This window comes from Artibeus jamaicensis, unplaced genomic scaffold (assembly GCF_021234435.1).
Source record: "Artibeus jamaicensis isolate MK-2021 breed Jamaican fruit bat unplaced genomic scaffold, CSHL_Jam_final contig_886, whole genome shotgun sequence".
NCBI lineage: Eukaryota > Metazoa > Chordata > Mammalia > Chiroptera > Phyllostomidae > Artibeus > Artibeus jamaicensis.
The window spans coordinates 2,255,023-2,281,854 of NW_026522002.1; the positions used below are offsets into that span (position 1 = coordinate 2,255,023).

Consider the following 26,832-nt stretch of genomic DNA (forward strand, 5'->3'; position numbering starts at 1 on the left):
TCTTTTCATGGCTTCATAGCTCATTTCTTTTTATCACTAAATAATAATATTCCATTGTCTGGACATATTGCAGTTTATCCATTCATCTCCTGAAGGACATCTTATTTACTTCCACATTTTGTGTGGAACTGCTATAAGCATTTGCTTGGTGATTTTTGTGTGAATATGTTTTCAACTTCTTCGGGTAAATACCAAAGGCATAATTGCTGGATCTCATGGTTAAGACTATATTTAGTTGCCTTCCTAAGTAGTTCTACTATTTTGCATTCGCAAGAGCAATGAGTGAGAGTTCTTATTGTTCCATATCCTCACCAGTATTTGGTGTTTGTGGGGGCAACTTTGCCCGCAAAGTCATCCCCCCCTCTCCCCGAGTACACTGAGGTTGAAAGTGAAACTACCCAGACATGATCTACTTGGGGAGGAAAGGTGGCTGATCCCTCAAAGGGGAAGGGCCAAGAGGGCCTTCCTCAAGGGGTTTTTGTTGGGTTCATTTGCACAAGAATACAGGTAAGGATCAAATAATAGATAGCATTCAAAGAACTATGAGGGCTTATTCTCAGTCAGGGTCAGATGGCTAATGAGCCATAAAACTTTGAAGAACAAACTTCTTGCTTGGACCCTTAACATTTAAATGAGTACTTGAGAGCATTCTAAACAAAGCAGGTGTCACAGGATTTTTACATATTCTTTCTTAGGCCTGATCACCCTGGGGAACCCGCCCTTTCCAGCACAGGACTGCACAGCTTTCCCCATTACAGGTTTTTAGGCTTAAGTGGATTAGAGCCAAGAAGCACTTCTCCCAGATGGAAATGGGCACTCAGGCTATGTCAGAATAGGATGGCGAGAGTCCATCACTCTCTTTTTGTCGCAGCCCCCTGAGTCCTTCTGTGATGGCTTCCCAAGTGATCGTGTCTGGCTTAGGTTGCCCCTCTCTGTGTGAAGAGTCTTACCCATCATGGACACTGACCATGCTTTGGGGGCAGGGAAGTAAGCAGAGGCAGCGTTTGCTACCAAAGACAAGCTTTGTCTCCTAAGTGGCTCGCATTCTGGAGGTCACTCACTCATCCTTGGCCATGGGGGGTAGTTACAATTCCTGAAACCAGGCAGAGCAGTTCCCAACAGGTATTGTCAGTGTTTTGGAATTTGACCATTCTAATCCTTGTAGTGGTATCTTATTATTGCTTTAACTTGCAATTCCATGATTCCATAGAATGTAGAATATATTTTCATATGCTTGCTTGCCATCTGTTTATTTGCTTTGGTGAGGTGTCTAGTCTGTTCAGGGTTTTTGCCTGCTTTGAAATCAGGTTTTTCATTTTTTAATGTTTATTTTTAACAGTTTTTAAAAATATTTTGGATCTGTTGGTATTTTCATTTGACTTGTTATTATCTTATGTGTTAGATAGAGAGGCCTCACCATTCTAGGCTGCAGAACATAAAAGATTATTTTCTTTGGAGGTAGGTAAAGAAATTATCTTCACCTGAAAAAGACAAAAAAATCTCTAGGATTACCTTGATCCCCAAATATTTTAGGTGGCCTCCTGGGTACAAAAGCCCTCCAAGGTATAAATCCCACCCCACAAAATTAGCTTATGCCATGTGTTTCTCAGTGATTGCCTTCTTAAGTAGTGGGAAAAACTTCTTCAACATGACATTGCCTTTTTTTCTATGTCTTCCTTGGAAATCTGTCGGTTACCAAGTAATGGCAATAGTACACCTGTTGACAAGTCACCACAACTTCCTGAGAACCATTCTGGTGTAGATCATTCTGTAAAAAATGGTCACTATTGCCACTGAAGACAAATAGGTCCCTGGAGGTATTATATTCTCTGATTTTCATTTTTCCTACCCCTTCACTATGCAGAGTAGATTTATATCATGGGATTTATTTTCATTTTATGTTTTTATTTATGCACCAATTCTTTTGTAAGTCATTTGAGTGCCTCCTTTTATGAGAGTGAGGCTCTGTGACTAAGTATTCCTAAATAAAATACAAGAAATTATTGGTTTTAATGCAGATATGAAGATAAATATAATGGATTTCAGATACAACAATTTCTCCCTATTTAGAGGAAATGAATACCCAGTTAGATGAGAAACATCATTCCTCATACAATTTGAAAACATCCTGTTTCCATGACAACTGGTACTTACCAGCTTGCTTGGTAAAAGAAATGTTTGAATTCTTTCTATGATAGAAGATTTGACGAAACACAAGGATTTCAGTATTTTTTTAAATTTTAATAATTTAATTATAGTTTGGGGCTAATTCTCTTTTTAGCATGGCTGTTTATGAGGGAAAGATGCCATTTTGGGGGTAAATTTACCTTAAAAATAAAAGGAGAGGATTCGCAGGCCAAATGCTAATACGCATAGGAAATAAAGCTATTTTTGCTGGTTATAATCATTTTCTGATGTTTTCCAGCTGGATTAAATCAACAGAGGTGACACAACAGTGTATTAAAATATTATTTGATTTGACAAAGAACGATTCAGTTATTCATTTCCATCTGTACATTATAATCATTATGATTGTTTCCTTACTGCTAATCTTGCCTTTTTTGGGTGGCTTGTGCCCACTTACTCTAAATTTTGATTGTTGCAAGAAGTATGGCTTTATTAACAGTGTTTCTTCAGAATGGAATATACAAAATTATTTGCATCATTAACTACACTTTTGTATAATATGAAAAAGATTGTACTGTATTTTGTTGACTAAATTATATGCCATGTAATATAAATTTTAGGAATGATAGAGAATCTACTCAAAGTTAGGATAATATAGAGTTCAGATCTGAGGGATCTGGAAGTTTTTGAAAGGACAAAGATGACTCTTAGGTATCTGCAAGGTCATTGTCAGTGGCAGTAAACATTTGAAACACAAAACCCCTGTGCAAAATGACCTGTGAGTACCATATTTATAATCCCCATTAGAGCTCATACTTTGTAACATCAAATATGATGGATATGTGCATGCTTTTCATTTCCCAGAAAAAGATACTATCTTACCAAAAAAGCTAAGAAACTTTTGAAGAAATATAAGTTACATAACAGGCAAGTTAACATTATATACATTATATATAACAAATGAAAATGCACAAGAAAGGGAGTTAAAAATTGATAGCATCATTCTGTTTTTAGAGCATACAATTCCTGTTGATGGTAAAAGGAAAGATTAAGTAACTGCTGAGGTTTCCTTGGCCTAAAATGCTATTTGAAAGTATCTTCGTGATTCTTATGTAGCACGTAGCATAGTAGTTATGGTTCTGAAAATTGTGTGCAATTAACAATTTTTTTAAAACAATATGTCTTCGTTTCAAAAATTGCTTTATTTTTCTTTTATAAGTGCTTGTCAATTAATAATTGCTTTTCAATTTTTAGAGTATGCAGTCCTTAAGGAGTAAAATGACATGTCAGTGTACACTTTAATAATGTTTTAATTATAGAAGGATTCATTATTCTATACTTATTGAGTATCTACTACATGACCAATCTCTGTGGTATTCTCCGTAGTAAGAACTGCAAGGCAAGCTCCTTACCTCCAGAGAGCTGATGTAGGAAATGAGTACAGGAGGTAATTTTGTATACAACTCACCACTTTCTAGTATTTTGCTGTGTAAGTTGGTATTTTCTGTATCGGGATTGCTTATGGTACTGTATTTTATTGATGTGGTTGTTTATATAAGGTGATTATTTAAATTTAGAAAGCACAATGCCCTTCCTCAAATTCTTGGCTTGCAAAATGTTCCCCTAAATGATGTCTGAGTGATAATTGAAAGCTCAAAACACAATCTTACCACAAAAGCAACTTCTTAGCTGTAAAAAGATAACCAGCACAAGGCTGATTTGCTACTATGCAAGCCCTTGTCAGCTGCCAGATGGGAAGGAGGGCCCCATAATGGATGCAGAAAACCAGGTGGAACAGGCAGCGCTCTGTGGACATGCCAGGACTGAGGAAGGGTTTTCAGAGACTTAGTGCTCAAATCCTGATAGGAAACAGCAACCCATACTGTGTAACATCTTACGGTGTATGATAGGCCTCCATACCAGACAGCCCTGCGAAGCAGGTATTGTTAGCACAGTCATTGTTCAATTAAGAAAAAGGGAGACTCAAAGACACTGAAATTGAGAACAGGATGACAGTGACCAGAGGGGAGAGGGGACGGAATTTCAGGGGGAAAAGATGAAGGGTTTGCAGGAACAATTATAAAAGACACACAGTCAATAACAAGTGGAGGGTGGAAACAGGGAGGGAGGTGGGGAAGCCTGGGATAGTGGGGAGGGGTGGGGGTGAAGCAGAAAACCATACTTGAACAACACTAAAAAATGTTAAAAATAAATAAAATCAAATAAAAATGAAAATTAAAAAAAAAAGGAGACTCAAAGAGGTTGAATGATTTGTCTCAAATCACATAGCTGTTAAGGGTGGACTCAGACTCACAGTTTGGACTTTATTCTGCTCACATTGTCTCTTACTGTCCATCTTTTCCTCTCCTTTGAAAACTGCTGAAGGCCAAATGATGCCTACTGGCTTTCCTGTTCAGTTCCACCTTCTGATCTGAGTGGTCCTCATATCTCTGGTGGAATAGCCTGGAGGAGCATTAATAACTACCCTTTGATAAGGAACCAGTGGTTTACAGAGCATATTATCCCAGGGCTGCACACTGTGGATACAAACCTTGGTAACAATCTAAATGCCCAACATTAGGAATTGGTTATATGAATCACTGGTCCTGCAATCAGTAAACAATCCTGTGCAGCTACAAAAAAAGGCCCATTCATCTGAATTCTTAGGCTGGGCACCGAGCCAATGTTTCTGAAATCATCTCTTATTAACCAAGGAAAAACATGGTTATGCTCCAGTTTTCCCTTTGCTACGGCAAGAGATTCCTAAGGAAGGTAGTTTGGACACTTGCTTTGGAGCTCTGGATCTCCTGCCCCGTTCAGAGTTGTATTTAGTGACTGATCTCTGATATAACTTGATCTGGTCCTTGAAGGGTGGTTGAAGAATTTTGATGGGCAGAAAAGAAAAGAATGGTGTCAGGAAAAAAGCATGGAGGTGTGAGAGCATGTATTTACTGAGTGGGGATTGGATGGATCACTGGTTCCATAAAGTTGAATTTCCATGTACCGGATGCTGCTCTGGGACCTGGGGAAAGAGTCTTGGAGGGGAGGGTCACAGACCAGCCCTCAGGAGCTCATGTCATTGCACAGCTGAAGATGCACCAAGGGGAAGAGAATGCATCCAAATATGTGTGTGTGTGTGTGTATATACACATATATTTTATAAATATTATAAATATATATGCAGAAATATTTAAATACATATTTTAAAGTATATTTTAAATGTTTTAAATACATATTTACAAATACATATATTTTATATATGTGTGTATGTTTCCAAGTATATGTAAATATTGGTCAATATATGTAACCAAAAATATAAGGAATGTACTTGCAAATGCATTTAGACAGGTGGATTATATGGGGAAGATTACAAATACTAGAGATTTCAGAACTCAGCCTATGAGACACGGTAGGCCACTTGTGGGCTTTTGAGCAAAGAAGTAACAGGGGGAAAGTGCACTCTAGGAGATTAATCTGCCATCCATGAAAAGGACAAGCTGGCAGAGGAGAAAAACTAGAAATTTAGAGATGAATTCACAGACGATTCCACTCAATCTACTGATTGTAAGGAATATTGTAAACCCAGTTTATCTTAACAAATTTTGGTGGTGTGCCATCAGTGTGGCAGGCCCTATGCTAGGCACCGAGGCAGGGAGATTCACAAGAGGGTCCAGTCCTTTGGAAGACAGTGGATCAGTACAGCTTGTGACACAGGGTGTGTGTTGGGGGGAGGGGGACTGCTGTGGATCTGGAGGGTGAGAGAGGTCTCCTAGGAGGCTTGAGTGGGAGAAGAGGCCAGCCATGCAGAGCAGAAGGATTGGAGGTTTAAGAGTGATTTAAGAGAGGAAAGTTTAACATCTAGAGATTCCTCCAGGCTGCTGAGAAGCTTTGAGGAAGGGGGAAAGGGGAAGAGCACAGCCGTGGGGTTGGAAAGGCAGGAAGGGTCCAGAAGATACCAAACCCTGCTTTGTCCTTGGAGTGGCAAGAAGCAGGCAAAACACTTTAGGCACAATCAGATCAAGGACAGTTGCTCAGGCTGCTGTCTACAGTGGATTGGAGGAGCAAGCGCTGGCAGTAGGAAGACCAGGGTGTTGTGCTTAGCTGGAACTCAGGAAGTGAGGACTGAGACTGGGTGGAACCACTGGGAAAAAGAATGAAGACCAGTGCAGAGGGTTCAGAGAACAAGATACCGAGTGTGGTGGACAGGTGGAATTGGATGTGAAGGGTGGACAACCGAATCTTAATGTCACATTTTACAGGCTTGGTGACTGGCAGTACCTTAGTCTCCTCACTGCAGATGCTCGACAAATGCTATCTCCTTTACCCTTTTTCCTTCCACTTGCCACTCTGAACCAACTCTTCAGGGATGTTTTAGATTCTAGATGAGTAATATTGGTTGAGCTTTTTCTGTGGGTAACATTTGTTGAGCTTGCAAGGTGCATTAGACATATTTTCCTGCACATGCCTCAGAGAAGCCCCTTCAGGTACCTCTTGTCATTTTCTCCATGTTCCAGATGAGGAATCTGGAGCTCAGAAAGGTCAATGACTTCCCGAAGTCACACAGCTCACCCCTGGTAGAATCTTGGTTAAAGTGGAATTCGGTGTCACAAAAGCAATCACTCTTAAACCATGCTACAGCCTCCCCCTTGCCTGCAGTGTCCTATGGGATTCTCAAGTCTTCCCTATCCCTTGAAACCAACACCCTCGGGCGGACCAACTGCAGCACTGGCCTTTGCTGGAAGAGTGCCCGGGGTGTGGTTCCCACCTGTGCTCTGTATCTAGGGAGACTGAGGTCTGCCACCTAGTGGCCACTGCCTTCCTATTTCTCCTGAGCTTTTAAAAGAAAGAAAAATGACGTTCCCACTTACAAACGGCCCTATTACAGACAGCCCTGCATATTTATAGCATCACTCCATGTAAACAGGAAACTTCTCAGACTTAGAGAAGGAGCCCAGTAACATAGGATATTTCCACTAAGTTCCTCCACCCATTCAAAAATATTTAAAAAGTTAAACACACATAAACGCACGAGTTATTCCACTGGAAAGTGAGCTCCCTGAGAAAGGGATTTCTATTTCTGTATTGGTTACTAATGAATATCAAGAGCCCTGGACAAGAAACTTGCATAGCAGACATGCAACAAATATGTATTGAATGTAGAAAAAGTGAAAACCTAACATTTACTGCATTATACTATTGGGTTGGCCAAAAAATTCATTTAGTTCTTTCCATGCTATGCCTCTAATAGTGCTTAGTTGTCTTTAACTTCATTACAACAATTTTGTTAGGTCGTGACAGCTGTGTCACATAAGTGTGCATTTTTAAAAAATTATCAAAATGGATGAATTTTTGTTCAGCCATTTTAATATTGAAAATGGAAGAAGATATGCAACACTTTCAGCATATTATGCTTTACTATTTCAACAAAGGTAAAAATGCAACTGAGATGCAAAAAAAAGATTTGCACATTGTGTGGAGAGGGTGTTGTGACTGATTGAACATGTCAAGAGTAGTTTGTGTAGTTTCTTGGTACTACTGATATTTTGGCCAAATAATTCTTTGCTGTGGTGCTGTCTCATGTATTGGAAGATATTTAGCAATATCCTTGGTCTGTACCCACTAGAAGCCAAGAGCGGGCAGTAGCTGACCTTCTCAGAGTATCCAAATCAATAAAGTTATTGGTTAAAATGAAAAATGTGTCTTTTATTTTACAGAAAAACTAAATGGACTTTTTGGCCAACCAGATGTATACCAGTCACTTGCTGTCCTTTTTCTCATTTAAATCATAACACTCACTTAATCTTAATGCTTATTTTCTCATTTAATCTTTATGCTCATTGAGAGATAGGCACTGTCAGGATACCCATTTCTTAGATGTGGAGGCTGTGGCACAGAGGGATAAGAAGCTTGCCAGATTTGGAGAGAGCTGGCTTTGACTGAGGTTTTCACAGTGCTGTGTGCCAGGCCTTGTGTGTGGCATAGTCATGTTTAGACAAGTGGTAAAAATACCTTCAGAGGACCACCAGACATTCCCCTTAAATGTTTTCACTTTGAGTGGTTTCCTTTCCCAGGGTGCTGTGACAGAGATAATAAATGGAGGAGGTTCAGAAAAGGCTGGCTGGCCAACAATGAGTCCCTATCATTAGCTAGCTCTATGGCTGTGTGACCTTGCACATTGTCCCCAAACTTTAGTTTATTTATCGATCAAAGAAAGAGACTTAGTTAGGATCTCTGCCTTCCCTTCCAGCTCCAACATTCTACTGTTCCTGTGACTCCCAGAGAGCCTGATGTGAGTGCAAGAGAGAGGACCACTTGTTACTAGGCAACTAGCACCCACCTCACCCATGTTGCCATGGTGATGATGAAAGTTGGGCTGATGGGATTACCAGTTAATTGCATATGAGAGCTCAAGGCCTCTGTCTCTTTCTTTCTTGCTGGCTGAGTCTTATTTCCTTATTCTCTGTGGAACTGTGGAGAGATGTTTCTCCCCACATTCCATCACCTACAGGGTCCCCAAGGCAGCCCTAGTGCAATGGAAAGTAACTGGAAATAGAGAGTCTGGCTGTGTCTCTGAGTAGCTGTGTGACTTTGCACAGGTTGCTCAGCTTCTCTGGGCCTCCATTTCCCCATTTGGAAAGTGAAGATGTTAGACTAATCCCTGTCTAAGGTTCTTCCTTGCTCTCAAGTCCTTTGATGCTTAGGGAGCATGTCAGGGGAGACGACCACACCGTTACTAGGCAACCAGCAGGCACCCTGCCCAAGTTGCCTTGGTGACTGCATGTTGGAGGGGAGGGGAGTAGCTGCTGCAGCTAATTGCTTAATTATTTATGAGTGCCTTAATTCCTTTTTGTTGTTTTGTTGCTATGGGGCTGTATGGTTATCTTCTCTTCCTCTCTCCCACCATCCCAAGACATTTGAGTTGCGTGTTACTCAAAACACGTTGGCCTGGATCTCAAGCTACCCATGCTCTAGTCCTTTCCTGTCATTTCCTAGAGTGGTGGCCTCAGGTAAGTCATCTCACTTCTCTGGGCCTCAGTTTCCTCCTTTGTAACATGATAGGTTTGTTTAGATAATCTTCAAATTTCTTTTGTACACTGAAATTCTAATTCCTGCTGTCCAGTTACAGAGGGGGAAGGAGGAGAATTTTCCCAATTGTTATCTTCTGAGGATGATTCTGAGGAGCAATAACACATTCCAAACAGTAAGGGAATGAAAGTTATGCTCATTGTTCTCTCCTCGCCTCTTACCTTAGTGACATTGCCTGACCTCTTATTAATCTAAAGGTCATTAAAATTTTTTTGTATATGATCTACTTCCAAAAGAGGTTTGAGGGGTTGTATAAGATGCATATGTGTAAGATGCATGTGTGAAATTAGGTCATTACAATAAAATAGGACTAAAGTAATATAAAAATAGTGATGCTTCTTCATTGGTTAATATCGATGTTGTGATTAAGCATCAGAAGTAGTATTGAGCATCGTGGAAGTCAAAGCAAAAAAGAGAGGGAGGTGCATAATTGTTACTCAATAAAGAAAAATTGCCAGACTGTTCTTCTAACTTCTGAAAGTAATTTATCATGTGGTATATATTGTCTTTTAGAGACTGCCTATAATACTTTTAAATTAACCCTTTCTTGCTGAGGGTGTAGTAAAGGACATAAGGAAGAAATTAAATTTGACACTTTGACTAGTTTTAATCATTGGAAAGCAAAAACCCCCTTTCTACCAATGCCTTACAATTTGATAAACATAAATGTCACTTGGTAAATATAAATTTTCAGGATCAGCTGTTATTTATAAATTAATAATATGTAACTTCATGTATCCACTTTGCACAACAATTTGGCAAAATTCATCAAGTTTTTAAACATAGACAAAAATTCTACTTCTTCAAACTTCCTCTGAAATAAATGTGCACAGATGAGGAAAGATATCAAATACAATTTTGCTTATGGTAGTATTATTTATAAAAGGAAATTACTACAAATGACAGAAATCTTGAGAGCTAATGAGTTATATTATTTTTTTAGAATGTATTACTTTGCAGCCCTTAAAATGAAGTAGATCTGTATGTTTTGATATAGAAAAAAATCAGTATATAATGTTCAGTAAGATACGGATGTGCAGCTATGGTATAAAATGCTTCTATTTCTGTTATAAAAGATATAGACAGGTATAAAATTTATGTCTAGATGCATGCTTTTATGTGCATACTTGCTTTTTTCCTGGAAGGAAAGTTAACAGTGGTTTCCTCTGGGCAGAAAGACCGATAGCCTTGGAATGGAGGGAAGACTTGCTATTCATGTCCTTATTTTTACTATGTGCACATGTTAGTTTTTTAGTTAGAGAGGGAGTAGAGCTTGGAATTTAAAAGCCTAGACTCTGTTCAAATCCTGGCTCTGTCACTTACTAGGCGTATGATCTGGGAGTTAATTTAACTTCTCCATTTCTCATCAATAAGATAGGCCAATAATAGGACCTTCCTCCTTGGATTATTGTGAGGATTACATGACTTAAGTTTAAAGTGCTCAGAACAGCCTAAACAATGCTACATTTGTATTTTCTTGAAAAAAACAAAAGGAGAAATTTTTTAAAGTGCGTCTAACCTAAAGGACCCCCAGTATCTCAGTTTGAAAGATTTTATAAACATGTCACTGCTTCCAGCATCATATGTTGTATAGAAATTATGTTTGAAGCAGGGATCAAAAAGCAGTCGTCTTGTTTTCACTGTCATTTTATCTGGACTTGAATACCTTTTAGGGAAAGTACCTGCCCTTGGATTTGTATAGGCCTTTACCATGCCTGTGATGGTCCCTAGTGCATCTGGGTTTGCAGCTCCTCTTCTTTTTTAAAGGGCCCGTCACAGTGAATGCTCAAGCTAAGAGCAGAATGTATTAGGCCAGGTGGAAAATCTAAGAGGAGCTGGAACCATTACAGCCCAAAGGTTAAAGAGAGTGTCCATGCCTATGCCAGTTATGACTTATGTGTTCACGTGCCCTCATGCTTCTCCTTTTCATTTGAGAGAGTGACAAAGACCTGGCAAGGGGGCTGTGCTAGGAGGATCCCTGAGGAATCTTCTGGCGGTAGGGACTTCCTCTTTATTCAGAGGTGCAGAAAGCAGAGGGCTCTGTGTTCCAGATTGCCTGGTTTCCTCCTCCATCCCTGCAGGTGCTTTGGGGCAAGCCTGGAGAACTTCAGCTGACTTTGGGAATCTTCCTTTGAAGTTAGCCACACTTTAGGCGAGGCTTCAGCCCCTAACTATGGGTAGATGGTGGCCCCAAGAGAGGGTGGGTTGGGGGCTCTAATCCCTTCAAATCATCTCAGTTCGGAAAGTGCAAATCACCATGAGGAATTAAGGGCTGACCTGTTACAACTTCAGGCCTGAGTCAGCGGTTCCTGGCTTCTGTACGTCCGACCCTTTCTGTCTGCACTCTTGGACATTCCAGTCTCTTTATCCATTTGGCCAGAGGTTCCCATTGCATCATCACACCCAATTGTGCTTCCATCTGCCCTTTCGTTCCTCCATCCCTACTCCTGTCACCTGTCAACTTTCCTTCCCATTCCCCCTTTCCTATCACCATTGAGTTATTCCTCCAATCTTCTTTCCGGAGCTGTCCGACCACTTGTCTGGCTGCGGGATCAACCGCTTGACCGGCATTGTTCCCCCACTGCCACAGCCTGCTGAGACCTCCCGGACGCAGTTCGGCCCTCGCGTCTCTGGGTCTGGGCCTGGGCGGAGAGGTACCACCTCGCCCGTCGGCTGCGTAGCTTTTGTTCTGCGGGCGGGGATGACGAGGATGTAGGCGGGCGCTTGGCGCGACGGCGGGCGGGAGTGGGAGGGGGCTTAGCGCGGGGAGGGCGGGGACGAGGGCGGGGACTTGGTGCGGGGCGGACGGGAAGTGGGCGGGGGCTGGGCAGGGCGGACGCGCGGCGCTCACCCCGCCGTCCGCCGCTCCGCCGTCCGGGCAGGCGGGGCGGAGAAGATGGCGGGGCCGCGGGCTGCCCCCGCCCCCGCGCCGCCGACCGGCCTGCAGCAGCTGCCCGCGCTGCGGCCCGAGCCGGGCGGGGTTCCGCTGCACTCGTCCTGGACCTTCTGGCTGGACAGGTGAGGACCCCGCCGCGCGTCCGCGGGCCTGCGCCACCGCCTGGCCTTGGGCGGCCAGGCCCCCGTCTCTGTCCCGGGGCCTCGCGCAGACCAGGTTTGGGCCGGGGCGAGCCTCTGGGAGAGAAGAGGCTCAGCCCCAGAAGTTTCGGCCTCACTTTTCCTTTTTTTCCCTCCCTTTTAAAGCAGGTCTGCCGGCGAGCGTCGGGGTGTGAGGTGGAGGGCCAGCCACCCCTCGGGGTTTATGGGGAGCTGGGGACACGACCTTGGCAGTGACAGAGCTGGGAAAAGTTGAGCCGCCTTTGGGAGTGTGCAGTGTTAGTATTAGGATAGTACCGAGGACCCCCCCCCCCACCGAAGCAGCCGTACTTATGTTTTTGAGTTCTTACCCATTTGGCACGGGGGGTGGGGGTTGGTTTTTGTTTTGTTTTCTTAGCACTTACCCTGGAGCCACTCACCTACTAGGCGTTGGGGATCCAATGGGGAGCAATACCTCACGTTGTCAGTCCGGTAGGGACAATTATAGCTTTCTCAAGGGACAGTTCAAGTGCCATGTTCTCAAATGCCTCGTTGACTACCGCGTCTAATTTAGCGCACCCCACCCTCCAGCCATTCCGTTTTCTGCCCTTGTTTTTGTTATGATGCTTAATGCTACCGGAGGAATCTGTCTCAATCCCTCAACACTTCCCTTCTGTTAAGGGTCAAAAAGTAGTGACTTTGTATTTGACACTTGCTATATCCCAACACCTAGAACTGTGCCTGGCGCACAGGAGGAGCACAAGAAATTTTTGACGAACAAATTGAATACAAAGTCCCTTTTTAATATGTCATATAGTGGGTGCCCAACGTGACATCTTAGGGTTGTCCCAAGAGCTCATGGAAATTTTGCTAGCACTGTCTCTACTATGGTTTAAGTGTTTGGAGGGAATGTATGTGATATATTTCTGTGAAATTTACTTACTTAGACACAGGTCTTCAACAGCCTGATATAAAATGCCTGCACGACTTTTTTAAAGTGATAGCCATCTCTTTAGGGGACATGGGCTCATTCTTTTCCTTCCTGTTGGAATTAGCACCCATCTATAAGAACTGACACTCAGAGCCCTTGTGTTTTCCATGACCCAAAGAAGAAGTTGGGGTGGGGGAGATACAGTGAGCGTCATCTTTCAAAATATTTTCACTTCTGTTAAGAGAGAATTTGACTGTCATAATGAGAGTGTTTTTGGCAAACTATCAAAATGAAGTCACGTGTGTCTTTGTTTTCAAGGGTGTGCTGAACTGTGGTTATGAACTGGTATCTGTTTTGAAGGAGTTAAACCTGGACCTATGGAGTAAATTGTGAATACTGTTGACTGGTAGAAACAGTATCAAAAGAATTTCTTTTTAAACAGATCAAAAATCAGTCTACTTAGAGGGGTAATGGCTTAAGAATGGTCTAAGGTATTAAAGCTATATAACACCATAATTTTTTAAGAACATCTGGTATTTTTAAAGATAAGAACACGGTAACTTCAGTAAAGACAGCCATAGCTTTCATATTATGTATTTGCACATTTTTTTTCTCTGAAAGCCTGAAAACAAGTGAAATACACTATTATTGTCACAGTGTCCAAAATCTTTAATAGAAATGACTCTTAATTTGGAAATTATAATTCTAGCATTGCACACATGAATTTATTCTCCTGATTAATTATCCCATAGCTTCAGTTGGACTTCCTTCACTTCTTTGGGAGTCCTACATTCCTGTAGGCTGTAGGAATGTAAGGGGTTCACACCCCTTACTCTTGGGTGTGTGAACACACTGAGTTCTAGAGCTTCATTTATAAATTTTTCCCCTACAGAAGCAAGATTCTAGAGAGGGTGGTACAGTTTTTAGCTGTACCACCATCTGCTACCAGCAACATCAGTTTTTAGCAACATACCATCCAAAGGCCCCCCACTACTTAAAACTCCCCTTTGGCACCTGTCTCCTAGCCTGTCCTACCATCCAGCCCACTGTGTGGTGAGGGGCAAGTAATCTAGCCTTCCTGATCCTCCCTTTCATTGCTTGTAAAAGGGTGATAATCATAGGGTATATCTCATGGGGCTGTTCTGAGGCTTAAGTGAGAGCTGCCAATGTGAAACACCAACGCATAAATGTTTATTAAATGCTCACTTCCAACAATGGTATTTTATGCTCCCACATTACAGACCCTTCCCTCCCCAGCAACCCTCTCCCACACATGTAACCACCACACCGCAGCCCCACACACAGCTCCTGGAGCAGCTTATCTGAAGTCAGTGAATTGGAGAACCCCTAATGAAGTTATTTGCATTTTCAGTAGTAAACTCTAATATGATCTTTTTTTTTTTAAGTAGATGGACTCTATGGCTAAGGATTTAAGCATTTGGGAAGTAATTTTAGTTGACAGTATAGAATGAAGAGTTTTCCTTCCATTTTCTGGATATTTAAAACCCTGCCCTGTCTTGATTTTTGGAGGCCACTTTTGGTTATGTGTCTGCTTTGTTTTCATCTCATGGGTACCCCCTTTCCTCTGATTTTCCTCTGCAGGACTCAGTCCGTAGCCCTCTTCTTATCTCCGTCCACAACAGTGATCTCATCTAGTCACAAGGCTTTCGGTTCCATCTGTGCACTGGTTATTCCCCAAACTTGACACTGTGCGTTCAGCTCCTCTTCCTGTCTCTGTGTGAATGTCTGATACACATCCAAATTCAGTGTGTGGCAGACCACCTCAACTTCCCTCCCAGACATGACTCTTTCCATCTGTCCATCTCAGATAAAAGCACTTAACAGCAACTCCTTCCTTCCATCTGTTCAGCCCAGAAATCGTGGAGTGTCTGTGACTCTCCTCCTTGCCTTCCCCCTTTGTCTTCTCTCTCTTGTCCTTCTCCCTCCCCTGCTACATCCATTATCAACAAATGCCATTCATTCTACCAGTAAAGTGTATCCAGAACCCAGTTCACTGGCACTGTCTGCATCCTACACCTTGGACCACACGTTTTCTCACCTGATGAATGCAAGAGCATCCTAACTGCCCTCCATGCATCTATCCTTGTCCCTACAGCCCATTCTCACCACAGCAGCTGGTGGTCCTTATAATACCTAAATTAAACTGTGTTACTTTTCTGCTTTCTGTTTCACTCAGAGCAAAAGACAAAGTGCTTATAGCAGCCCATGAGACTCTGCAGAATTTCCTGTCTTCATCCAGGACACCCTTTTCCTTCTGTCTTCCTGTCACTCTCCCTCCTCCCACACCCTTCTAGCTCACTGTCCCCCTCGTTCTTTCTCCATTATCCCAAGGATGGTCCTTTGTCACTGAGTTCCCTATGCATGGGAAACTGTTCTCTCAATCATCTGCTAGGTGCCTGTGCTTTTTCCTTTTTCTGGTTTCTGCTCGAATGTCATCTCAGGGAGGCCATCCCTGAACATAGATACAAAATAGCATGCACATCCAGACACATTCCCCATGTCCCTGACCCTGCTTCATTTTCTGTATAGGATTAGCCCCGTTTGCCTATCTTCTCTCACTAGAATGTAAGCTTCACAGGGTTCTTTCCCCATTGCTCTGTGTGCAGCTCCTAGATTAGAGCCTAGTACAAGGTGGCCCACACTAAATATTTGGGGCATTATTGAATATTACCTACAGTGCCTTTCCCTCCTCCCCTGGTAGTTCATGCTACTCAGTATCATTTGCAAGTCTGCATCTCTAGCCTTGAACTCTCTCCTGAGTTCTGGACACATACTGCCTACCCAGCGCTGTGTAAAGATAACACCATCCTATGAGTTTTTCAAATTTAGAATTTCCATTATCCCTTGAATCCTCTTCCCTCTCAAGTGCCCTATTTCATCCAGTTCAGTAGTCCTTCCAATTGTTGACTCACTGTTGGAAAACGTACTCCAAGCCTCAGCTGTCCCCTGATCTCCACATCTTCCTCTCCAGAGACCTAGTTCTCTCTGGCCCCATATTCTCACTAGTTTGCGTGAACCCAGCTTTCCCTTCTCGAAGCATCTCCCCCTTCACCAGCCTAGGTTGGCAGGGTCAACTTCCTAAGCACCTGATCTTGTCATTCCCAAACCCCCTACCCCTCTTCGCCATAGCAGCAAGTTTTGACTCTTTGTCTCTCACCACCTAAGGGTGCTTCTGCTTTAAGATTGTATGTACTGGGCAGGTGGGATTCTGGATCTCCACCCCTACTTTTACCAGAGCATCTCTGATTGATTTTGTTGTCTGTGTTTTTAGAAGTGGATCACTTGAATTTGAAAAAAGCATTCCCTAGCTTTAAAAAAGTGAAAACTGTAAACTTCCAAATTACGGTACAAAGTTCTGTGTTGCTATGTTTAATGTGAAACTCACTTTCTTTTTAGTCTCATCACCTACCGCTCCCCAGCTCCAAAGTACCACTCAGCCTGTGCATTCTCTCTGGTAACAGGAGACTACTGGCCCTCTTAATGGATAAGCCATGGTCTTGCCAGACTCTGAGATTGGTCTCACAATGCTCCTTGTGCTTGGGGTGCCCTCTCCCCCTTGTCTACCTGCAGAGCTGCCCTGCACCCTTCCAGGCCTCACTGAGACGTTGCATTTATCATTGTCTTTCGTCAGCCTTTGGCTCAGGAAGAATTAATCCTTGTGTTTCCACAGCATTTTTTATAGGCCAGTATTTACGGATCATTGATTCCTCTTCTGTGCCTTCTTCTTGATCGGGAGGCTCTAACCCCCTCTTGTCTGACTCCCAGGAGTGCATATTAAGTGCATATAGTAGGTGCTTAGTGAGTAGTTGTGTTCTTGTTTTGTTTTTTAATCTTCACCCAAGGATGTGTTTATTGACTTGAGAAAGGCAGAGAGAGAAACATTGATGTGAGAAGGAAACAGATTGGTTACCTCCTATACGCGCCCTGACTGGGGATTGATCTCACAACCCGGGTATGTGCCTTGGCCAGGGGTTGAACCTACAAGTTTTTGGTGTACAGAACGATATTCCAACCAACTGAGCCACCTGGCCAGAGCTGTGTTCTTGTGTTTTTAGTCATAGAGATGAGTCATGATGGACATCTCCCACGAACCCCACCCCATCAGGTTTTAGGTCCACCCAGCCATTGTTTCTTAAGTATAGTCCCTCACCATATACCTCCTAGTCACCTGACTGTGCTTGTTAAACTTCAGTCTCCCAACCCTGCCCAGCCTTACTCAGTGAAAACTCTGGAGTGGAATGTGCATTATTAACAAGTGCTGTAGGCCTCAAAACCTGAGAATTACTGCTTTGTTTATTAATGAGGTTAATTGAGCATATTAGTAGCTAGTCACTTTTCTGGGTGCTAAGAATAAAAAGATAATGACAGCACTGGACCTGAGCCTCCCGGGAGGGTTGTGTTACATGCCGTATGTTTCAGTAGCACTATTGATGAGTTCAGCAAGGTGCTGAGTTCTAGAGGGACCCACCTTTCAGGGTGTGATGCTTTCAAATGCATTCCAACTGTGTACTTTACAATAACAGATCTGAGAGGTGGAAGTGGGGCAATGCTTGACAAAGAGGATCCCCAAATTATCCTTCTTCATAGAGTAGTCCTTGGAGACTAGGTAAGGGCAGGAGGGTACACAAAAGGCCGGAGTTGACAGGTAGAGAGTACCCAGCATCTCAGCTATTCCTATTCTTTCTTTCCCCCATTTTTTTCTTTCTGAACCTTTCTTAAAGGCCCAGGATTTTATTTCACGTAAGGGTTAATGGTCTCTGGGTTGATCAGACAGGGAAAGGCCCTGATTAGGGGTTCACAGCCTGTCCAACTATGGGTTAGTGTTTGCTTTTGGCAGATAGGCTTGTGGTCTCTAAACATCCTCACTCAGAAAAGTTACTCATTCTTACCTGGTACTAACTGTTCCAAAAATATATTTTCTCCTTCTAATTTTAGAATTGCCATTCTCTATTTCCAAACCTAAGACAACTGACAATTCTTTAGTGATCTTGCCAGTTGATCACTAAATCAACCTGGCATGATTACAGGTTGCGGCCTGGCCTTGCCTAGTTCGGTCGTCAACTCTAACACAGTTATACCTCTCTTTGACACAGACTCTGTGTACTGAAGGACATGGAGTATCCTTGATACAATTATGTATCAAGATTAAAAAAGAGTCCTAGTTGCTACTGGCAAGGAGCTCTTAGGCTAGAAGTGACAATAGATGGAAGCAGGGAGAAATCAAAATACAATAAAAATGCAAAAGTAAAGAAAGAGTTTAGATTATGTAGTTTTAGTGGATGCATTATTAAGTATTAATAATAGGACTTGAGTCATTTTTAGGTGACTTTCAAACAACAAGCTGCTGTAAGCACAAGCCACAAATCTGTCTAAAAGTGATTTAAATGAGTGAGTGATCTATAAGGGATATCATTCGTCATGTAACTGAGCCTGAGCAGAATTTCCCTCTGACCACTGAGCCTGATGTTAGTAAATTCAACAAGAAAGTTGGCCTTTAGGAGACATATTCCTGGCTTTATAGTTTTCCTCTTTAAAGTAGTTCTCATCACCGAAATAACATGATCTCTCAAATCAGGTAGAGTATTATCATTCATATTTTCATCACCATTGTTTGTGCATGTGCACTGGACATGTATCTCCATTAGATGGATATACTGTACCTTATATAAAGTTTTAAACATCCTTTTCCACTTTAACCTGTTACTAGTAACTACCATGTTCCTCAGTGTGCTAGGTAGACACCTGACTGGGTGCTGTACACAAAAGCCCACAAAATCCTCATAATGTTGAAGTGGGATATATCAGCAACACTTTATAAATGAGAACATTGAGCCCCAGAGAAGTCACTTGTTGATGTCACACAGCTCATATTGAACAGAAACGGGATTTGAATGAAGTAGCCCCAAACTCTATGGTTTCTAATCCCTCTGAATATGGACAATGAATGAGACACAATCCTCCCATATTTCATATTTGAGATACAAAAGCTGGACAGGACGTGAGAGGTAATCTAGGTCCAATGTCATCAGAGATAATTAAGCCAAGGACTTCCTGCTTCAAAATTTGCAGGGAAACAGGAGAATCCTGCCTAAAACCTCTACTTAAGTGCCTTTATAGAATTGTCCTTCACTTTAATGATAATGCTGTGTCAATAATCTCTTTGAGGGATGAAAAATGCATGTGTTATAATGGTGATGTTTACATGTTCATTACCTCTTACTTCCTGAGATGTTAGCGTTTCCTTCTTTCTTTTTTTTCATCCTCACTCAAGGACACATTTATTAGAAAGAGGGAGAGACACAGAGAGAGAGAGTGAGTGAGAGAGAGAGATCAATGTGAGAAAGAAACATGGATTGGTTGCCTCCCGTATGCACCATGGCCAGGGATCAAACCTGCACCCTGGGTATGTGCCCTGGCAAAGAATCGAACCCATAACCTTTTGGTGTGTGGGACCATGCTCCAACCAACTGAGCCACCCAGCTAGGGTGATGTTAGCGGTTCTTATGATGACATGATTTAGATGATATAGGCCAACACACCTCAAACTTTAATGTATGTATTAATTACCTGGGATTCAGCAGGTGTCAAGAGATTCCTGGAGACTCCGCATCTCCAATAAGCTCTCAGGTGATGTGAACCAAAAAATATTTCCAGGTGTTGCTAAATGGAATACCTCCATTGCTAAATGGAGGCTCCTGGGGACCACAGCCTCCACTGATGAGCATCCTTGGTTTGCAGAGACAAGGCTCAGTTAGGGTTTTCTTGGGAGGTTTGTGTTCGTAACATGAATGAAGTAAAAATACGTTAAAAAATAAGAAGAACTGAGTAAATTCCATACTGTTTTCCATAGTGGCTGAACCAGTCTGCACTCCCCCCAACAGTGTACTAGGGTTCCCTTTTCTCCACAACCTAGCCAGCACTTGTTTGTTGATTTGTTCACAATGGCCATTCTGACAGGTGTGAAGTAGTATCTCATTGAGGTTTTAATTGGTAGCTCTCTGATGACTAGTGATGCTGAGCATCTTTTCATAGGGCCCTCTGTATGTCCTCCTTGGGGCAGTATCTGTTCAGGTTTGCCAATTTTTAAAAAAATTTATTTTTATTTAATTTTATTATTTTATTTTATTGATTATGCTATTACAGTTGTTCTATTCCCCCCTTCATTCCTCTCCACCCTGCACCCCTCCGCCTCCACCATTCCCCCCTTTAGTTTATGACCATGTGTCTCAAGTTCTTTAGATTCTATATTTCCCATACTATTCTTGCCCCCCCATCTCTTTTCTACCTACCTTCTATGCTACTTATTTTCTGTACCTTCTCCCCACTTCTCCTCCTCCCATTCCCCTGTTGCTAACCCTCCATGAAATCTTCACTTCTGTGTTTCTGCTCCTGATCTAGCTGTCCTTTTAGTTTGCTTTTGTTTTAGGTGTGGTTGGTAATAAGTGTGAGTTTGCTGTCCTTTCACTGTTCATCTTTTTTATCTTCTTTTTCTTAGATAAGTCCCTTTAACATTTCATATAATAAGGGCTTGGTGATGATGAACTCCTTGAATTTGATCTTATCTGAGAAGCACTTTATCTGTCCTTCTATTCTAAATGAAAGCTTTGCTGGATAGAGCAATCTCGGTTGTATGTCTTTGGTTTTCATGACTTGGAATACTTCTTTCCAGCCCCTTCTTGCCTGTAAGGTCTCTTTTGAGAAATCAGCTGACAGTCTGATGGGAATTCCTTCGTAGGTGACTGTCCCTTATCTCTTGCTGCTTCTAGGGTTCTCTCCTTCATTTTAATCCTGGCTAATGTAATTATGATGTGCCTTGGTGTGTTCTTCCTTGGGTCCAACTTCTTTGGGACTCTCTGAGCTTCCTGGATTTCCTGGAAGTCTAGTTCCTTTGCCAGAACGGGGAAGTTCTCCTTTATTATTTGTTCAAATAAGTTTTCCACTGGTGGCTGTGCCTTTCCCCCTTCTGGTACCCCTGTAATTCAGATGTTGGAGCATTTAAAGATGTCCTGGAGGTTCCTAAGTCTCTCCTCATTTTTTTGAATTCTTGTTTCTTCATATTTTCTTGTTTGGTAATTTTTTTCTTCCTTCTGATTCACTCCCTTGATTTGAGTCCCAGTTTCCTTTTTATCGCTATTGGTTTCCTGTGCAATTCCCTTCATTTCAATTAGTTTTACCTTCATGTGTTCCTCTAATTTGTGACTAAAATCAACCAGTTCTGTGAGCATCCTGATCACCAGTGTTTTGAACTGTGCATCTGAAAGTTTTGCTATTTCTTTGTCACTTAGAGTTATGGGCTCTGGGGCTTTGAGCCATTTTTGGTCTGTTTGTGCCCGTTAAGTATGAGGAGCGGAGCCTTAAATGTTCACCAGGGCGGGGCCACCCAGGTCACTGGGTTGTGACGCTGTATGTGGGGGCGGGGTCAGAGCAGGGAAATGGCGGTCCCCTCTGCTGCCTCTTGCTGCTGGGTCCTTCTCGGTCCCGTCTCAGTGCCCACTCCCTCGCTGGTCTATCTGCGCACGAATTGGAGACCATAGTCAACCCACTGCCCTGCACCCTCACTGGGTCCTCCGGTCACTCACTGGGTCACTCACTGGGCCCACCCATTGCAATCCCACGCCTGGCATCTGCACGCCTGAGTTTGTCTTGACCCAGTTTTCCAGTGCAACCCCTCTCCTCCAGCTGCTGGCTTTGCCCCTCTTACTGGTCAGGCTGAAGAATTTGTTGTTATCAGACTTCTGAAAAGTTCAATTTTCTGTGTTCTGGCTATTTTCTATTGCTAATATTTTGTTGTCTCTAAACTTGGTTGTGTGAGAAAGCACGGTGTCTCCACCTATGTCTCCATCTTGGCGGAAGTCTCTCTTTGCCCATTTTTTAATTGGGTGGTTTGTCTTCCTAGAGTGTAGTCACGTGAGTTCTTCATATATTTTGGAGATCAAACCCTTGTTCGAGGAGGTATCATTTGCAAATACATTTTCCCATACAGTTGGTTCCCTTTTCATTTTGTTGATGTTTTCTTTACCCATGCAGAAGGTTTTTATTTTGGTGAAGTCCCATTTGTTTATTCTTGCCTTCATGCCTCTTGCTCTAGGGGACATATTGATGAAAATGTTGCTGCCTGGAATATCTGAGATTTTCCTGCCTGTGTTCTCCTCTAGGACTTTTATGGTGTTACAACTTATATTTCAGTTTTGTCCATCTTGAGTTTACTTTTTTGTATGGTGTAAATTGGTGGTCTAGGTTCATTTTTTTTGCATGTAGCTGTCCAGATTTCCCAACACCATTTGTTGAAGAAGCTATTTGTACTCCATTTTATGCATCCCAATGTTCATAGCAGCTCAATGCACAATAGCCAAGTGCTGGAAGCAACCTAAATGCCCATTAGTAAATGAGTGGATCAAAAAACTATGGCACATTTACACAATGCAATACTATGCAGCAGAAAGAAAGAAGAAGCTCCTACCCTTCTTGACAGCATGGATGGATCTGGAGAACATTATGCTAAGTGAAATAAGCTAGGCATTGAAGGACAAATACCATATGATCTCACCTATAAGTGGAACCTAATCAACAAAACAAGCAAGCAAGCAAGCAAAATGTAACCAGAGACATGGAAATAAAGAGCAAACTGACAGTAATCAGGTGGTAGGGGGGAAGGGATAATGGGGGAGAAAGGGAAGGGTCATCAAGGAACATGGACAAAGCAAAAGGGGGATAGGATCAAGGATGGAAGGTGGGGTGGTTTGTGTGGAGGGGAGTGATGGGGGGAAATGGAGATGACTGTGCTTGAACAACAATAAAACAGAAAAGTAAATAAATAAGTAAAAGATACTCTACATGTGATACCAATAAAAATGTTTCTTTCAAAGAAATTCACTACTGAAACTTATCTTCTAGTTGCTACAACTATCTGTTAGCAGAACAGGGAAGAGAAGGTGTGGGCTGTCACCACCAAGGCTGCTGTTTTGCCATTAACAGCCTGCACTGGTGCTTTAAGAAACAGAAACAGTGCTCCCTTCGGCAGCACATGTACTAAAATGGGAACGATACAGAGAAGATCAGCATGGCCCCTGTACAAGGGTGACACGCAAATTCATGAAGCGTTCCATATTTTTTTAAAGAAAGAAACAGGAACAGTAGACAGTACAGCTTCTGGATCAGTGTTGAACCAGCAAGTCTAGCACACAGTGGCCTGTTTACAAGGCAGACTAATAAAAATCTCAGCTTGTTTGCCTATTTTAAAATTGGTTCTCTGTATGTGGCCTGGTTTTGTGTATTGAATATGTCCAAGGTTCAGACATGAGGGTTAGTCTATTGGCATTTTTAGTGACCGTGAGAGGTTTGGCTCGCAGAATAATGCCATGTCTTGCACTGGACAATCCAAATATTTACTACCATGAGAAGTTCTGATAACTCCATTTTGTTACTTTGAAATCTGGATATTCATGAAACTGCAACACCTGGAAGGAGCCTTTCAGATCACAGACTCCAACCTTCTTCCAGTAACAAATTAGAAAAGTCAGTTTCCATAGAAGCTGACATATTTCCTTTCAAACATTGTAGGATATTAACCAGAATAGAGCTATCGTTGACATGATCCTGTTGGTTTTAGTGAGGGCCTTCTGTATCTTGTTCCATTGAAAAAGAGGCTGTTCTAAGAAAGTTATATGGACATAATCTAGTATTAAAAATGGGATTCAGCAAAAACCGTGGTGTGGATAGGAACTCAGCAAGTGGGCATTACTGGGAGCTTGCCTTGATTCACAGGTTGGCCTCTCCCAGACACTTCCAAACCCAGCACTAATAGCAGCTGTCTGCAGATCATTTTGTAGTCCATGCTAGGTGGCCCTGGGCAGAACATAGGTGGTGGCTAACCTTGGTCTGCATCTCCCAGAAGGCCTCAGAGCTGACACACCCACTGGACATCTTCAAACCATGTTGAAGCTCTACCACCCAACCATCTCCATAGGCAACACACTTAAGGCTCAGACTTAGCAGGCACCAGGGTGTGTTTCTGAAGTATGTCCTGCTCTATGGAATGGGCACAGCTGATCCTTCATGGTTGTTAGAGGTCAGTGGTCATTGGTTGCAGCCAGTCCTTGCATCTGATCAGCCTGGGGGTAAATCCCTCCCATTGACATGCCAACAGCATCAAGGCTCAACTACAAAAGAAAGGTTTACACAGCCCACATAGGGGTGCACTTTGAGCGCCCAGCTCAGGTGAACAGAGACCATGCCACTGGACCCTACAGAAAACCTACTACATTAGGCCACTCTACCAAGCCCAGGAGACATAGCAGTTCTACCCAATACATAGAAACAAACACAGGGAGGCTGCCAAAATGAGGAGACAAACCTGTTCAAATTAAAGAACAGAACAAAACTCCAGAAAAAGAACTAAGTAGAATAGAGACAAGCAGTCCACTAGAGAGTTCACAACACTGGTTATAAGGATGCCCAGGGAACTTAGTGAAAACCTCAACAGCATTAAAAAAGGACCAGTCGGAAATGACAGGTACATTAAATGAAAGAAAGAATAATTTACATGGAATCAACAGTAGAGTAGATGAAACCAAGACTAAGATGAGTGATTTGGAATATAAGAAAGCAAAAAGAACCCACTAAGAAGAGCAAAAAGAAGAAAGAATCCCCTAAAATGAGGATAATGTAAGGAGTCTCTGGGACAATTACAAGCATACCAACATTCATGATCATAGGGAGAAGAAGAAGAGAGAGAAAGCAAGGCATTGAAAACCTGTTTGAAGACATAATGATTGAACACTTCCCAAACCTGGTGAAGGTATTAGACATACAAGTCCAGGAAGCACAGAGAATCCCAGACAAGATGAACCCAAAGAGGCCTACACCAAGATACATCATAGTTAAAATGCCAAAGGTTAAAGATAAAGAGAGAATCTTAAAAGCAGCAAGAGAAAAGAGGTTAGTAACCTACAAGGGAGCTCCTATAACAATGTCAGCTGATTTCTCAACAGGAACTTAACAGGCCAGAAGGGATTGGCAAGAATTATTCAAAGTAGTGAAAAACAAGGACTTACAATCAAGATTACTCTACCCAGCAAAACTATCATTTAGAATGGAAGGTAAGACAGATACAGAGCTTCCCAGATAAGAAAAAGCTAAAGGAGTTCATCACCACAAAATCAGTATTATATAAAATGTTAAAGGGTCTTCCTTAAAAAAGGAGAGGAAAAAATATGAACAGTAAAATGTCATATTGTTATATGTAAAATACATATCAACAATTGAATCTAAAAACAAAATAAACAAGCAGAACAGAAATCGACTCAGATATAAAGAACATTTTGGCAGTTGCCAGATAGGAGGTGGGTTGGGAAGATGGGTGAAAAAAAGTGAATGGATTAGGAAGTACAAATTGCTTGTTGTAGAATATCCACAGAGGTGTAGGTTACAGCATAAGGAACGTAGTCAATAATATTTTAATAACTCTGTATGGTGTCAAGTGGGTGCCGGATTTATCATGATCACTTAGTAAGTTATGTAATGTGTAATCACTGGGGTGTATACCTGAAACTAATATAATAATATGTGTCAACTGTGGCTAATAATGTTTAAATGATCATAACAATGTGAAATTGAATGGACATAAATGACTTTGTTTAATGGTCTCTTCCACTAGAGTATGAGTAAAAGACCAGAGGCATTTAACAAGTTCATCAATGACCTTCCTTCTGGGTTGAAATGGTTGTGTTCTCACATTGGATTTGCTTTAGATGACAGAATCCTGTATGAGGGGAACATACAAATTATTCTTGTTCTGGAGCATTATAAATTGAAATGTAACTTTGAAAACTAGTAAAAATTGAAATATATAGTTTTAAAATGAAAAAATATGAACTGCATTTACTCCCTTTGGACCCCAGCATCCCCTATAGGGGTGCCTTGTACCCATTATCCTATGTGATTTGAATGAGGTGGGGTATCTGTACTGGACATGCTCATTTGGGAGGTCAGCTAGACTTTTCAAAGGAAGAAAAGTTAGTACCAGAATAAATACCAGTGAATTTTCATATAACAGCAATAGACTTTTCATGTGACTATCTCTTCAGAAAAAGTTTAAGGTTTTTAAAAACTTTCCACCAATATTTTCATAATTTTAGCTGAAAATAGTGTAAAAGCCTGCATTAAACAGCAGATCAATGTTATCGAAGTCAGAACTTTAGCACCCCCATGTCCAGACAGTCCAGATAAACTGATGGATGAATCACAGGCAGGCACTGTCATAGCAAGGTACTAAATTAGTATCTTACTCTTCACCATGCTCTTCAGCATAGTTATATGAGGCTTCAAGTCTGGCAACAAAACGCAATTATGGTCATTATTGTGGATCTACTTAAAAAAAAAAAAGATGTCCAGCTTCTTTATAAACAACTAGAAATGAGTTGTAAACCCAGTGCTTCAGGTAGATTTATCAGACTTTACCTGCTCAACAGGGGTCCCTTGTTTGCCTTCAAACTAATCAATCCATAATTGTACTTAGTAACCACCAGCCTAAGGAGCTGATGTATGGTACTCAGGCCTGACACCCAGGTAACATTCATTGGTCCGTAGTTTGAGGAATGTCATCTGTAGAGCCCTGCCACTTGTGCCTCATGTTC

At 42.0% G+C, this 26,832-nt stretch overlaps 1 protein-coding gene and 1 non-coding gene across 2 annotated transcripts in view; both read left to right on the forward strand.

The window, feature by feature from the left end:
- The first annotated feature begins 12,037 nt into the window (after positions 1 to 12,037).
- Positions 12,038 to 26,832, forward strand: part of EIF4E3 (eukaryotic translation initiation factor 4E family member 3) — a 40,791-nt gene continuing 25,996 nt past the window's right edge. The window contains exon 1 of the mRNA XM_053654792.1: positions 12,038 to 12,231. Coding sequence (XP_053510767.1) covers positions 12,110 to 12,231 — 122 coding nt within the window. The 5' untranslated portion in view covers positions 12,038 to 12,109. The remainder of the gene's footprint in view (positions 12,232 to 26,832) is intronic.
- LOC119052906 (U6 spliceosomal RNA) lies at positions 23,204 to 23,310 on the forward strand. The gene has a single exon (XR_005083207.2). It is a non-coding gene; the product is annotated as a U6 spliceosomal RNA (small nuclear RNA).